We start from the raw sequence: 15555 nt of genomic DNA on the forward strand, positions 1-15555 counted from the left end.
CATGCTCCCTCTCGCGTACGCGGACCGTGAATGTCAAGCGGCTTACACTGGCTTTTAAAACTAGGTTTCACGAACATGTACTCACAACAATGGTCAGCCTTTGCAGAAAACCTTGAATCCAATGGCTGTTAACCACCCTATGTGTATTGTATTGTGTGTATTGAACTGGGGACCTAGAAACGACAATGAGGCTTCATCCCACTGTAGCCCTCAGTAGTTCACAACCCCACAACAGGCCACAGCAGTCCACCTACCCCACCGCCGTCCCACACCGAACCCAGGGTTATTGTACGGTTCGGCCCCCAGTGGATCCCCTTGGGAACGTCTCATACCAGACGAGTGTAGCCCCAAATTTTTGCGCGGTAGAGTAATTATGGTGCACTCGTACGTAGAGACAGTGTTTGCGCAGCAATCGCCGACATAGTGCAACTGAGGCAGAATAAGGGAAACCAGGCTGGCTGGCACACCGGACCTCGACACTAATCCACTAGGCCCGAGCAGGAAGGCGTGCTGGTCCCCGGCACAAATCCACCGGGATGATTAGTGTCGAGGTCTGATGTGCTGGCCAGCCTGTGGATGGTTTTTAAGGCGGTTTTCCATCTGCCTCGCCAAATGCGAGCTGCTTCTCATTCTGTCTCAGTTACACAACGTCAGCGATTGCTGCGCAAACACTGTCTCCTCGTATGTGTACACCATAAGTACTCTACCATGCAAACATTTGGGGTTAGACTTGTCTGGTATGAGAATTCCCAGAGGGGTGGGGGGACGGGCGTCCACTGGGGGGCTGAACCGTACAGTAACGCTGGGTTCCGTATGGGGGTGGGGTGGGGGGGCGGTGGTCTGCTGTGACCTGTTGTGGGGTTGTGAACCACTGAGGGTTACGGCAGGACTACACCTCTTCATCGTTTCTGTGTCCCCAGTTCCATACACAATACACAATCCGCCAAGCGGATTTGTGCTTTCCCACATAGGAAGCAGCGCGTTAGACTGCGTGGCTAATCGGACGGGCTCAACCACCCATACTCGGGAACCTAATGATTTTACATCACGCTCCAAAAGACAGAGACTCAACCTTCTTGAAGAAACTGAAATTGTTGAACATTCGTACATTGAAAACAATGCGTTGCTTAATTGTCAGTTGACCAGTGTAAATAAACGGCCGGCCACGGTGGTCTAGCGGTTCTGGCGCTGCAGTCCGGAACCGCGGGACTGCTACGGTCGCAGGTTCGAATCCTGCCTCGGGCATGGGTGTGTGTGACGTCCTTAGGTTAGTTAGGTTTAAGTAGTTCTAAGTTCTAGGGAACTTATGACCTAAGATGTTGAGTCCCATAGTGCTCAGAGCCATTTGCACAATTTTTTTTGTAAATAAAGTTCTGTGATTCCCTGTTTCCCACTTTTAAAGAATTTATAACTTTTTAGTTATTTTTGTTCTTTACGAACAAGGTCTCTGTTACTTATCATGTATTTTAGCTTTATATTTGTTGTAAATCTTTTCATTTATTATTGCTTTTAAGAACTTTACTTTATTCGGTTCTAGTGCGATTGCACCTCTGAGCCTTTCTGCTTATGCTCCACACATAGCTGCGTTTTTATACGTCCTGGACTACTTATATTTTAATTTCTACTCTACTCCAATACGGTTTCCATATGTTCGTAACAATTGTTATTTTTACTATTATTTTACGATTTTTTGGTGTTGCTACACTGGACCCCGTCTAACTGCGCCACCTGCTGTTAGCCCAATACTTTGCTCTTATCACTCATATTACGTACACTCTTTGTGAATGTAGCCTCTGGTGTCGTTTTCGTCTAGGGCCATATTTACAGCTTGTGCGTGTGATCTTGTTCTGTGCTGTTGTCACCAACGCTCATGAGGTAATTCTGCTCTGTCGTTTTTTTCTTCTGTTTTCAACCGCTCCTGTTTTCGGTGTTTTTATCCAGTCCGTTTTCATGGTCTGCTTTTTCCTGGTTCTCTCTTTGCTGTTACAGTAGTCCACGACAGGACCGCGTCGGATAATGGTAATGTCATCCTCCTCTTATATTAACAGATAACCTGGTGGTACACTACTCAGACGAAAACCGTCATTCTTGAGTTAATAAAGTACATTGTGCTGTATACGACAATTTTAGTAGTAGCCATAATAAGGTCGCTATATCACCATGGTACGATTGAATGGAATAATTTTTATAATGTTACACTATCGTTCTAACTCACACGCTGCTTGACATCCATTATTTCGTGGTCTATAGCCTGTAGCTAACATGGGAATATTATTTATTTAAATTGATCGAGGAAAATTTGCCCCACCTGCATATCATGACTGTGTGTTGCTTCAATTCAGGAGGAACAGAGAATGGAAGAATAAGCCTTATGAAACCAAATGTAAGTGTACTGTTAAATAAATTCAAAATAAATGTATTTTGTTTGAAAGAGAAATTCTTCGAAAAACTGTGAAATCTGAGGGAGGGCAAGTGAAAAGGATAAGAATGAGGAAGGGATGAGAACGTAAAAAAAAAAAAAGAAAAAGAAGTGCTATATACAGGGTGATTATAATCAAAGTTTCAGTTTCAACACGCTGTAAAAAAAGAACCGCTCCTGAGAATGACGTCAAATTTGGTCGGAATATTATATAACAAGGGAGAAACAATATGAGAACAAAAAGAATTTAACGAAAATTTTCACACTAGATGGCGCAGTAAGCGTCATAAAGTAAGCTGGCTCGACTACAAATGACAGATGAATCTCATCACGATGGTTAGGGTGTGAGTTGCACATTAATCCAACAGTACTCTGCAATGTGCATGACTCCACAAGTTTGGCATTCACGGCAAGGTTGACCACGTTGGCTGCGATTGTCCTGGGGTAAAAACCGCATTAAAAGCAAAATGACACCTGTTTCTAATTTTCATGAGACTTGCACAATACCCAAATGTTCAGAACGCTGTCCACTGTTTTCTGTCACAAGCTGTAACTGAGAAACACTATGTTCCACAAGAGATCGAAGTGTCTCTGGGGTCACGTTCAGAATGTACTGCGCAACGCGTGGCTTCAGTTCATCTGCGTTTGTAATCAGAACACTAAACAGCAACTTTCAGATAATCCCACAGCCACAAGTCACACGGGTTCAGATCAGCCAATCTAGACGGTGACGCTGCAGGGAAATGGCGGCTGATAACTGTAGCATTTTCAAAATGCCTCTGCAGTTGTGGAATTTGCAGAAGGGCGTCATTTTGCATAAAAATAACCCTACCCACACATCCAAGCCGTCGAAGGGCTAGAATGACGCAGGTGTGCAGAATACTCTCACAGAGTCTCCCAGCGACGATACAGGTACCAGAACCCATCTCCTTTGACAAATAAGGCCCTACTATGAACGATGCCGACAACCCGCACCACACGGTTACCTTTGCAGAATGAAACGGTACTGGTTGATGTGCGTGCGGATTTTCCGTTGCCCATATTCTGCAATTCTGGATATTGGCATGTCCTTCGAGATGGAAATGGGCTTTGTCTGTCCACAGAATGTTCTATGACCACTGATCGTCCACTTCCATGCGAGCAAGAAATTCTAGCGCAAGCGTTTTCTCATTGGTAGGTCAGCATGAACAACTCCTGAACATGATTAATTTCGTATGAATAACAATGGAGGGTGCTTCGTAGAATTTTATGCACTGTGTTCTCAGGCATGTTCAAAGTTTGGGCAATTACCTATGCGTTGCACGTTTGCACCCACCGCTCGACCCCTCCTGTATTGCTGTGGCAACGTCTTCCACTGACGCCGGATCAATTCTTTTCTTCCCTTTGACACACTGCACTTGAAAAGAACCTGTGTTGTCATATTTCGTAATAATTTTCTTCAGTCCCTTGGCAGACCAGGAAGCAACGCCTTTTTTCACACACGTTAGTGTCCTTAACCAGTCGGCCGGTGTGGCCGAGCGGTTATAGGCGCTTCAGTCCGGAACCGCGCTTCTGCTACGGTCGCAGGTTCGAATCCTGCCTCGGGCATGGACGTGTGTGATGTTCTTAGGTTAGTTAGGTTTAAGTAGTTCTAAGTTCTAGGGGACTGATGACCCCAGATGTTAGTCCCATAGTGCTTGGAGCCATTTTAATTTGAAATGTCCTTAACCTCTGCAGAGCTAGTGGCGCACAGTCACCGTTCTTGTACAAGAGTTTTGCCAGCAGCATTCGATCCTCCTTTGAGACAGTCAAGTCGGGCATCCCAGACGCAAACAGGAACAACCGAGTAACTTGCGTCTCTTATTTTGGTTATTCTGCCGCTTACCGCGCCATCTAGCGGTAAAAATTTTCATTAAATATTTTTTGTTTCCGTTAAGCTTTCCTCTTCTCCGATAATATTCTGTCCAGATCTGACGTCAGTCAGAGCAGTGGTTCTTATTTTACAACGTTTCGAAAGTGGAACTTTAATTATTGGGTGATGCGTAAGACTGTATCGTTTTTCCATACGTTTAATCAAGAGAACAGGTACAATAAGAGAGAGTTTAATCATTAATAACATATTCTCCTTCACTATTTACAACAGTCTGCCAACGCTGGGGTAACTTATTGATTCCGCGACTGTAGAAATCACATATTTTGAAGCGAACAAGTCGTCGAGCCATTTTCGGAGCGCATTTTCATCGGGAAAGTAAGTACTTTGAAGATTGTTCGATAGAAAAGGTGTAAAGGTGAAAATCTGAGGGCGCAAGATCAGGTGAATAAGGTGGGTGCGGAATGACTTCCCAACCCAACTCCTGAATAGTGAATTTTGTCAGTCTAGCTGAATGTGACCGTGCTTTGTTGTGGAGTAGCATCACTTCACGCAGTCTTCCTGGTTGTATTTGATCTGCGTCTAAGAGACGTCTCAGTTGTTGAAAATAAATATCAGTAGTGATCATTATACCTCGGGAAAGCAGTTCAGTACACCACACCGTCACTGTTCCATCAGACATATAACATTATCTTTTGTGGATGCACGCGGGCCTTTGTATAGGAACTTGCTGCTGTGTTTGGTCTCAACCATTCCTTTTCATCAGTAATCATAGAGGATAGGTATGATCGTTGTCGTTCACGAACCAATTCATGACGAGCTAGCAGAGATGCAAATAAGGCCAACCACTTATTTATGTGATTTTGGCTTAGAGCGTGCGGTGCCCATACATCCGATTTTTGAACCTTCCTCATTGCAAGCAAATGTCGCACGATGGTGGAATGATCACAGTTGATCACATTTGCCAGTTCTCGAGTATACTGGCTTGGATCTTTGTGGATTAATGCGTTTGAACGATCTTCATCAAACCCCGGAGGTCTTCCTGAACTTGGAGAGTCATTAATGTCAAAAGGATCCTCCTCAAAACGAGAAAATCATTTTCTTGCCGTGCTCTGTCCAGTGGCATTATCCTGATACATGACGCATATGTTTCTGGCTGCCTCCGTTGCTGTGTCACCCCTCTACTGAACTCAAAAAGAAAAATATGTCGGAAATGTTCCAATTTCTCGCCTTGGCACTCCATTTTCTAGCATTCACAGCGCCTGTCACTATCTTCAAATAAGGAAATGAAAATATATACACTCAAATAGTAACAGTGAATTACAAATAAAGAATGACAATCGATAAATCAGCCCGTAGCTACCGGAATATTAACAATCAAAACAAAAACACCAGGAACTTCTAGTTCTAGTGCACCAACCGATTATAATCACTCTGTGTTTGTCCTCTGAGAGCGAGGTCGATATCCTACAATAATCGCTGCCCAGATGCCCAGATGACACAAGTATTGCAATAAATAGTATGTCGAGTGTAGTTCTAGAAAGATCTGCTAATGATATTTTCATGGATATTAATAAATGGTTTAAAGCCAACTCACTGACATTAAACTTCGGGAAGACTCTCTATATGCAATTCAGAACCTGTAAGAGGTTTCCACCCAGCATATGCATAAAGTATGAAGAAGAGTAGATAGAAGAGGTTGACAGTCTTAAATTCCTGGGATTACAACTTGATAATAAATTCAGTTGGGAGGAGCACACCACAGAGCTGCAAAAACGCCTTAACAAATCTGTATTTGCAATTCGAGTGTTAGCTGACATAGGCGGCATAAAAATGAAAAAGCTTGCATACTTTGCCTACTTTCATTCCATAATGTCGTATGGTATAATATTTGGGGGTAACTCTTCAAATCAAACAAAAATTTTTCAGAGTCCAAAAGCGTGTAATACGTATTATTTGTGGAGTAAATTCACGGACGTCATGTAGAAAATTCTTCAAAGAACTGGGTATACTAACTACTGCCTCTCAGTATATTTACTCCTTAATGAAATTTGTCCTAAATAATATATCTTTTTTTCCAACAATCAGCTCAGTTCATACATACAATACCAGGAAATGATCTGCACAAGGACTTAAAAGCACTTACTTTAGTTCTAAAAGGGGTCCACTACTCAGGAACATTCATCTTCAATAATTTGCCAGCAAACATAAAAAAAAATTAGTTACAAATAAAGATCAGTCTAAAAGGAGCCTGAAAGACTTACTAGAGGCCAACTTCTTCTACTCCACTGACGAATTTTTTAATAGAGACAAATGATGTATTGTATATATTCATACTATTAGTATTGTTATTTCAGCTTTTTTAAAAAAAATTGACTTGTTTCACATCCACGAGGATCTCCTCGGCACGGATCTATGGCATGAAAAACTAATCCAATCTAATCTCCAATCTAGTCCGCCGGCGGCCGACAGGAAGCGCCTGAAGACTGCCACGTGGGAAAGGCCGCTGACGTCATACAGAGCATGTAACTGATCGCTCGGCTAAACTGACACATCGTATCGTGCTGTGATCCGCTACTATTCTCTCGCCGGCGCTGCGCTTACTTTATGTGGCTGTTTACGTGGATATCTCTTTCGAAGCCCTTAGGATTGCTAGCTGAACTGCTGCTGAAGGACATGGCGTGATAACGGACTATATGGGTAACTCCTCTAGGCTTGCCTTCAACAGCACCAGGACCTGGCGGGGAGCTATCAGTGTTATCTTCGTAGTAATCTAATCTGTGCAAAACTTATACAGGAGCAGGCGTAATAACAATAATAAATAATAATAAGAAGAAGAGTATGAGGAGAGGAGGAGGGGTTAGCAGAAGGAGGCGGAAAAGTGTACAAATGAGTGAAAAGATCTCCTTATTGAATGAAAAATACTCAAATTCTAATCTCTTCTCGATACAGGAGGCTGTGCTACAACGCTGACAGAAAGGACGTGTAGACTAAATGAAAGTTTTACTAAATTTACAGCTGTGATGTGGTTGGTGGACAACTGCGTGTAAAAAGTTTGGCCTGCAGAATGCTGCTATAGAGCCACGACGCCATCAAACTGTCAAAACCAGAAGCACTCTTTTAGTTGATTGTTAATTTTTTTGCCGTACATCTTGTGACTGGTTTGACGCGCCCCACCACAAATTCCTCTCTTGCGCCAACCTCTTCTTCGCAGAGCAGCAGTTGCACCCTATGTCGTTAATTATTTATTGGATGTATGCCAATCTTGTCATCTCCTACAGTTTTATCCTCTAAAGCTCTCTCTGGTATCATGAAAGTTATTTCCTGCTATCTTAAAACATGTCATATCACCCTTCTTCTTCTTGTCAGTGTTTTCCATTCATTCCTTCCATCGCCTATTTTTCGGAGAATCTCCTCATCTCCTCACTCATCATCTTAACGGTCCATCTAATCTTCAACATCCTACTGTAGCACAACATCTCAAACGATTAGGTTATCTTCTTTTTCAGTTTTTCCGTCATCGTCGCTCACTGTCATACAATATTGTGCTTCGAACGTACATTCTCAGAAGTTTCTTCGTCAAATTAAGGCCTGTGTTTGACTAGTAGATTCATTTTGGCCGGGTTGGCAGCCCGAGCTGGGCAGACAAGCAGAGGTCCCTCCTTCGCGACCCGGCGGCAGCAGAGATAAGGCAATGGTGCAAACGGACACAGACTGGTCACGCGGCCGAACCATGAAGAACTGATACAGGCGTGGCTAAATACTGCTTCCATGCGCTAACAGTCGCGGAGGCGCGACGGTGGCGTGTCACACCAATGTATCTGGAGTGAAGGCAATGACCGCCTCTCGTGATTGGTAGTGGATCGAGCTGCATTTCTTCCTGGTTGCCAGTCGGATTGCATCGGACGGACGGCAGTGACTCGGAAGCTGCAGACGTCCACTAAGCTCCAGGGTCACTGATCGGCGCCTGACTGACTCCATAGTGTGACTTTATTGCAGTTTCGGCCTTTGACTTCTGCTTCAAGTTCTCCTATTGTTTTGTGCCATTGCAGTGTGTTGGCATGCCTCCAGAAGGCATACCTATCTCTGCATTGCTGTCTTACTTACTCCTCGGCTAACGACTCATGGATTCATTGCCCGCTGACAGACCTATGATTTTATTCTGTCCATTGGCTGTCTACACCTTTGACTGTTCATGCTTGTCAGTTTTCTTACTGGCCTCCCCCATTCTGCCCTCCAGGATGCTGAATTTTCCATCATATCATCTTTGTTATTGGTGGTTTTTATTTGCAGTTTCACCCAATGAACGATCAATACTGTGCCTAATCGTTCTAGTCGTTGTACAACGTGAAATTTCCTATCTTTTAGGGATGGTATTCAACCAGGGAACTTCCACTTCATTCTCAAGTCGGTTCCTTATTGTAAGACCTTCCAGCATTTTCTACTGTCTCCTCAGCGGATTGTAGTCTGTTAGGCGTTGCTTCAAGTGTTTGTTTGCATTCTGAGTTGTTATGAAAGCGGCAACCCAAGAACAAGCCCACTTGTTTGTAATACGAATGCCTGGGCTTTTCTCAAGAGTCCCGAAGAGTTTGTGATTCAGCGGCATCCCTACTGCTGACAGTCAGACTTTAAATAGGACAACGCTTTCCAAGTGAAGCAGATACTTAGTTAAGCCGTACCTATCTGGCTTTTGGGAAAGTGTCCCCTCGTGCCCTGAGCGCCCTGTCCTAAATCACTACAACAGAATTAATAGCAGGCGCGAAAAATTAAAACTTGACTTAGAAGCTTCAATGATTTACACCGCCAAGGGACCGTGGACCTTAGTATACCTACCCGTTCCTGTGGTAAAGGACTTTTAAAGTCGGGCAGACAGACAGACAGACAGACAGACACAAGGACAGACAGATGGGCAGACAACAAAGTGATCCCGTAAGGGCTCCGATTTTACGGTCTGAAGCACGAAACCTTAAAAAGGAAAGAAAAATGTGGAAAGACGTTGGAAGTTGTGGGTGAAAGTCGAATTTTGCCCCTGGTGGCATTTACCCTGGTTATGACACTGGTTAATACATTTAGTATTATGTATTATATCGTACTTGAATACTCTTCGAGATGTTGTCCGATTCTTCAGTGGTGACTCTCTTGAGGTCATCCAGTGTGTGAAGAACATTCCTCGCGACGTTCACTGCAAGTTCCAACTAATTGTAAGACTGCTCTATCGAGTCGATGTCATGAGATACCATTTAGCACTCCCTTCGATTGACTGCTGTCTGCCGGGGGAAGATATTGCCTAAATGGACACGGTGTGCTCGCTCGTTATCGTCTCGAGAGACGAACACATCGTCGAAACGCCTGTCCCGAAACAGCACAGCGCTCAAGTTATCCTAGAGAGCGACGAGAGGTATACATTTCTACTTGATACTGGCCCTAAACATGACGGACTTAGCACCACAATGTACCCATGGGACTACGTAACTTGAGACGTACTCTTCCACGATGATCATCAAGCGACAGTCAAAGGCTGCACTCATCGCTGAGGAGAACCTGTCTCCATTAATCTACCTCCTTCTGCCACCACGGTGCTGAGAGATTTGTGCTGTTCCAGCATGCAGTGCTACTGGGTTCTTGCCTGGGTGCCAACGACCCACAAATCTGTAGGTGACAGTCACCAGCTGATGTTGTTGACGACCACAGACTTTTATGAAGCAACTCTTCAATATTTTGTCTATTAGAAGAGCCTTTGGATCTTAAAATAACGTCGCCGTGGTGAACATCAATTCGCCGGCAACTTCACATGCTCTCACGAATGCAGACATTGCATGCCCTGATGAATGCACTGGGCACGCAATTTCGCATTTATCTCTGTTAAACATGTGGCTGTTCGTAACGATGGACCGTAGTCGAAAGGGTATTGAGAAAGAGGTTCCCCACAAACAGAAGTTTGTGATGTGATATGCTGACAATTGGTTATCAATGTGTCGGCTGAGCACCAAAGTTAGTATTTTTGGACGACGTTCAGTCAAGAGCTTCCATCACGAAGAAGAGTAGGTTATTAAGCTATTACTCTGTTAGTAACATGTAAAGTACTTAATTGTTTATGTTTAGATTAATGAAAGTTTTTATTCAAGAAACATATCTGAGGGTTGAGTATGAGTAAAGGCGCACAGGGCTATACAGTCAGGCAGGAAAAGACATTTTCAAACAAAGGCGTTTAAGAGAGTATTTCTTTATCTCGTGCATCGTAAAAGATAGTATGTATTTAAAAACTAATGATTATATCACAGCCATAACATCTCAGGTTGCTGATATATGTAATTCATATTTCGAGAGATTATAAGAATGGAATAAAGGGTTCATTGTTATGCCTAACTGAGATTGATAAAACTTTGGCAGCGTTTTTAATAACAGAATATTTGTAAATTACACTGTAGGAAATACTGCAACGAGGCCACATTTTTTCTTGGAAAGATTTTATTATACCATTACTAGTTTCTGGCCTGAGCTCATCGTCAGATGGTAGCGTTGAACTCTTGCAAGTTTTACACTTGTGTCCTTTGCTAGATGTGTACTTTTACTGTTGTTCTTTATGTTCACTTTGATGTATTTTAGAATCAATTTTACAGCTAGACAAATTTTGTTAAATGTTATAGCAAGTATTATTTTCAATAGCTGAAGCTAGCACTTCAGTAAGTTGCAGTATTTCCTACAGAATAATTAAAAAAGTCTACGATGTTGTCCAACCAAAATGGATAAAATAATGTCGTTATTATCCGGCCAGGTAAAGACAACTGTGAATGACTTCAGAAAGTGCAAGCTGACGATGCGCCCAGGCCCGAAACTTGTGACCTGGCTGCAGTATTTCCTACAGTGTAATTCAAATAAACAGCTGAGGATAAAATAAAACATCTACTGTACCCCATTGATTCTACGAAGGACACATACACTTGTAAGGTTGTGAATTACAACTCTTCACGGTAACGTTGATGTAATGTGCCACTATTGAGAATAGCGTCGAGATGTGAGAAAAGCACAAGTTAGATGGTAACTTATACAACTTTAGAAATATTGACGAAGCTGCTGCGCCATCCATCATTGGAACACACTGAGACATTGATTCCGGTTACTCGCTAGTTGTTTCGATTCCGACGTTATTTAGAGTTTAACGCCTAAGAGTTGACAGAGGCTATAAGGCCTGTTCGTTAATAAAATATTTAAATGATTAGATAAAAATTAGATGTGGTGTATAAGTTGGTAAAGTCTCCGTTCAGAATGCAAGTAAGTTCTATCAGTGTTTTGCAATGCTTCAGACTGTAAACTAGTTTTGAGCATTAATTTTCCTATTTTTTCACTTTAGATCCATTCTGTACCTTTAGACGTGGACAGATATTTCACTAATTTGGTGAAGGACACCATGAACTACCGAGACGCTCAAAAAATATCAAGAGGGGATTTCTTGCAACTTCTCATGAATTTGCGTGACGACCAGAGGGTAGCCGAGGAAGATCAACAAAAGTCGGCTAGTTCAAGTAAGTTACTCTATAGTTTGGAAAGAAGTGACACTAGTAAGTTAAAATTTTATTTTATATCGAAGCTGTCTCAAAAACTCATAATATTTCCACTCTTCTTTAAGTTCTTGTACGCTGTTGCAGAACCACTGTACATATAGAGAAAATAAACATAAGATAAATATAACCGGAACTGATACCATTAGAGAGAATCGACGTCATAATTTGATTAACAAGAGAATAGCCAATGACAATAATTCCAGTGGAACGACAAACGGAAACATCTGTAGAATAAAGAGTACTGCTGAAAGCGGTGAGAGGCATCTTAGCGCCTGGGATGCCTTCACTGGAAGGTAAACGTGGGCTGCTGGGCAAGTCGTCTGAGGTGTCGGGCCACGAGTGGTTCAAATGGCTCTGAGCACTATGGGACTTAACATCTGAGGCCATTAGTCCCCTAGAACTTAGAACTACTTAAACCTAACTAACCTAAGGACATCACACACACCCATGCCCGAGGCAGGATTCGAACCTGCGACCGCAGCAGTCGTGCGGTTCCGGACTGAAGCGTCTAGAACCGCTCGGGCACCGCGGCTGGTCCACGTGTGGTAGTCAGCTCATAACATGACGTGACATTTCATTTGATCTTTTTATTTGTGAATTTTAACTATTGTAACATGACAAGCCCTAATCGTAGGGTCCAGTATATTTAATAATGTGTAAATGATGTGCGCCGACAGCATATTTTCATTAGGCAAATGTCACATCGCTTCAGTATTTGGTGTTTTTCCAACGCAAAGTTTTACTCACAAGCGTTTCTGAAGAAGATCCATAGAAGGCACGGTCAAAGGTTGAATAAAATCACATTTTGTTGCAACCGGTTGGCTGCTTTGGAGTCATTTACTGATACGTAAATGTGTTTATTAAATTTTTTGAAACTGAAACCATAAGGATAATTATCCGGGACGATTAGTAATCCGCATAAACATGTAATAACAGTATTAGTTCATTGTTCATAGCTTCTTAAAGGGGTTCTACACCAGTTAAAACGAACCACTTGCGTCATTTCACAGTGTCTCATGTTCCACCTTTCTGTGTTTACAGAGGACATAAAGCTAAACACTGGGCAGCTTGCAGCACAGTGCGCAGTATTTTTTATGGCTGGTTTCGAGACATCCTCAACGGCGATGAGCTTCGCGTTGCACGAGCTAGCGCTCAATCCAGATATTCAGAAGAAATTACAACAGGAGGTCGATGAGACTATACAAAAATCTAATGGGCAGTTGACGTATGATGACGTTATGAACATGCCGTATCTTGATAAGGTTGTTTCAGGTAAGAACAATAAATTTGAAGAGTAAAGTCTCTGTTTCTAGAGTTTTGCCTATGAATATCACTTAGTTATGTATTCAGTTTACTAGTACAGCAGTATAATAAAATTTTGGTCTTAAAATACCTTTTCGTATCGATGCTGTTTTTTGTTTTGTTTTGTAATTTTTGTTTGTAAAAAATGTAAAGCCTCAGTTTAGATCAGATTACTCATTAAACACTGTCTCGAATAAGTGGCAGGAATAGAGCCTCCGTAAGTCTGTCTCACTGCTAATACCACAGCGTTCCAAAAAGCATTGTTTACTGTAAAATTATGAAAACAATTACTAAAACTGCTGCTTCATTGTCTTTTACGTCTCCTGGTACTTTCCTAAAAAAAAAGTGTCCCGCAATGAAATACTAACAGAACTTGGTGTTCGTGTTAAGATGTGCGGCACTACGTTCCATATGGTGTGTTCTGCTCGAAGTCCTAAATAATGACGACAGGACAGGAAACGAGTCGTGACTGTTTTGAACATAAGCCAAGCGTTTCTCTGCCACCTCACTCGATTTCCAGTATTATGATTCAGAGAAGAACAAAGTTGAACAATTACAACAGGAAGACTATTACGGGAAAAAACCGGCTCTCTGTGGAACTAATTACTGGATGAACCTCCTGTCTGTCGATGAGGTTGAATGCAATGGACTTCATCCATTTCCGCAGCTGGTTTGAATCGCGTTGAAATACTCGTGGAAGTACTGGCTCGTCACCACATAAAATACTTTAAACACCGGAATAATAAAATATTCGACGTTTCGACTGCAATTCTGTGGCCTTCCTCAGAGCATAATCTAATGTACCTCGATGAGGATAAATATTTCGCGTTGCTACCACCTGTGTTAATTTTCTGAGGTACCAGAAAGGATTTTAATTAGATTCACCGAAATTTATTTGTAAAAGTTTCTTGGGTTTCAACTCCAGACCCACAAATCTGTTACTTTTTATTCAGAATGCCCCCATCTCTCCGACTATTTGTTTATGACATGCGTACAGCTGTAGATTTAACGGTAGGCTTGCCATCTACTTAACCTGATGACAGGAAATTGTGGTACTCATATCAAAATTTTGTGTGTTACCAGAACTCTTTAATGAACTCCTAAGTGGATTTTTTTATGTGAGGCTCATCAGATTTATTTTGACCACAACCGTCTAGTAATATTTCAGAACAGCCGTAGATATTTCGATAGGTGTCTGAAAGCTATATGCATTAATATACTACAAAAATAGTATTGAACTGAACAAGAGTTTCTTCCTATGGTAAACATCTGAATAAAAATAAGTCACTAACTTAGTTAACAGAGAAAGGTTAGTAACATGTCGATTCATTGCTTTTCTTTCAGTATTTTAAGCAAAAATGAATTAACTATCGTGATAAATGATGACATTTTCTGCAAATAAAAATAATAACTTTTTGATGAGTTACAATTACTGAAATAAGTAACTTCTTACATACTTGAAGCTCCTTTAGATACAGACGAGAATTAATATACTTGTTGTATTGATCCATAGTTAACTATTTCATTGTTTACCTCTTTCACGTTCACTTACGGATCATCACCATTTCAGTATCCAAGGCAGCAGAAAAATATATGGACACAGATGAGATGGCGTGGGTCTCACAACAAAGTAGTGTGTAAAGGTTCCACAGACGGTGTGCTCGGAGCATTGTATGGGCTGAATGCCTGACCCAGATGTTTCCTTGCCAGCGGCAACAGGCCGCGCCAATGAGTTCTTCCGCTGAGTGTTTAACAAGGGCCTGGCTGTCGCATCGTGCTGTGCTCTTTTTCCGTGTGCTAGTTGGAATTTGCAGAACCCGCATTTGAAGCTGATGGCAGAATGATTCTACTGCTGCCAGCAGACATTTTGTTAAGGACCGCGAGGATAAGATGGGGGAAATTAGGTCTCTTACGGAGACTTTCAGACAATCGTTTTTTCCTCGTTTTATTTACGAGTGGGACGGGACAGGCAATGAGTTGTAGTGGCACGAGGTATCTTCCACCATGCACCGTACGGTGGTTTGCGGAGTATTTATGTAGATGTAGATCTAACAAAGAGGCCATCCGGCAATAAGATTTTTGTAACTTTTATATTTATGTTACGTGAAGTTCAGAACTCAAATTTCTATCTTTCTAAGCATTTCGATGCAACACGCAAAAATTCTCAAGAAAATCGACCTTGAAATTTTTCGAGGAACTATAATTCTCTACAGTAAAGGCAAGTTTCATGACGATCTGCGTGACTGAATCACTTCCATCTGCAACGGCACGCAGTTTGGACGTCCGCATTTGCATGACAGGGATAATAGTACTTGCGTACTCTGCGTTCCGTGCAACCATTTAGTGTTTACTCGTTGTCTTTGTGTTATCACTTTCTGTTCTTCTGCGTTAACGATTCCGGCCGCCTGTTTGTCACGGTGTCC

At 42.2% G+C, this 15555-nt stretch overlaps 1 protein-coding gene across 1 annotated transcript in view; it reads left to right on the top strand.

Moving 5' to 3' along the window:
- The window catches only part of LOC126191004 (probable cytochrome P450 6a14), a 110770-nt gene that overhangs the window by 82495 nt on the left and 12720 nt on the right, over positions 1 to 15555 (top strand). The window contains exons 4-5 of the mRNA XM_049931685.1: positions 11620 to 11791; positions 12872 to 13102. Coding sequence (XP_049787642.1) covers positions 11620 to 11791; positions 12872 to 13102 — 403 coding nt within the window. The remainder of the gene's footprint in view (positions 1 to 11619; positions 11792 to 12871; positions 13103 to 15555) is intronic.

The sequence above is a fragment of the Schistocerca cancellata genome, chromosome 6, assembly GCF_023864275.1.
Source record: "Schistocerca cancellata isolate TAMUIC-IGC-003103 chromosome 6, iqSchCanc2.1, whole genome shotgun sequence".
NCBI lineage: Eukaryota > Metazoa > Arthropoda > Insecta > Orthoptera > Acrididae > Schistocerca > Schistocerca cancellata.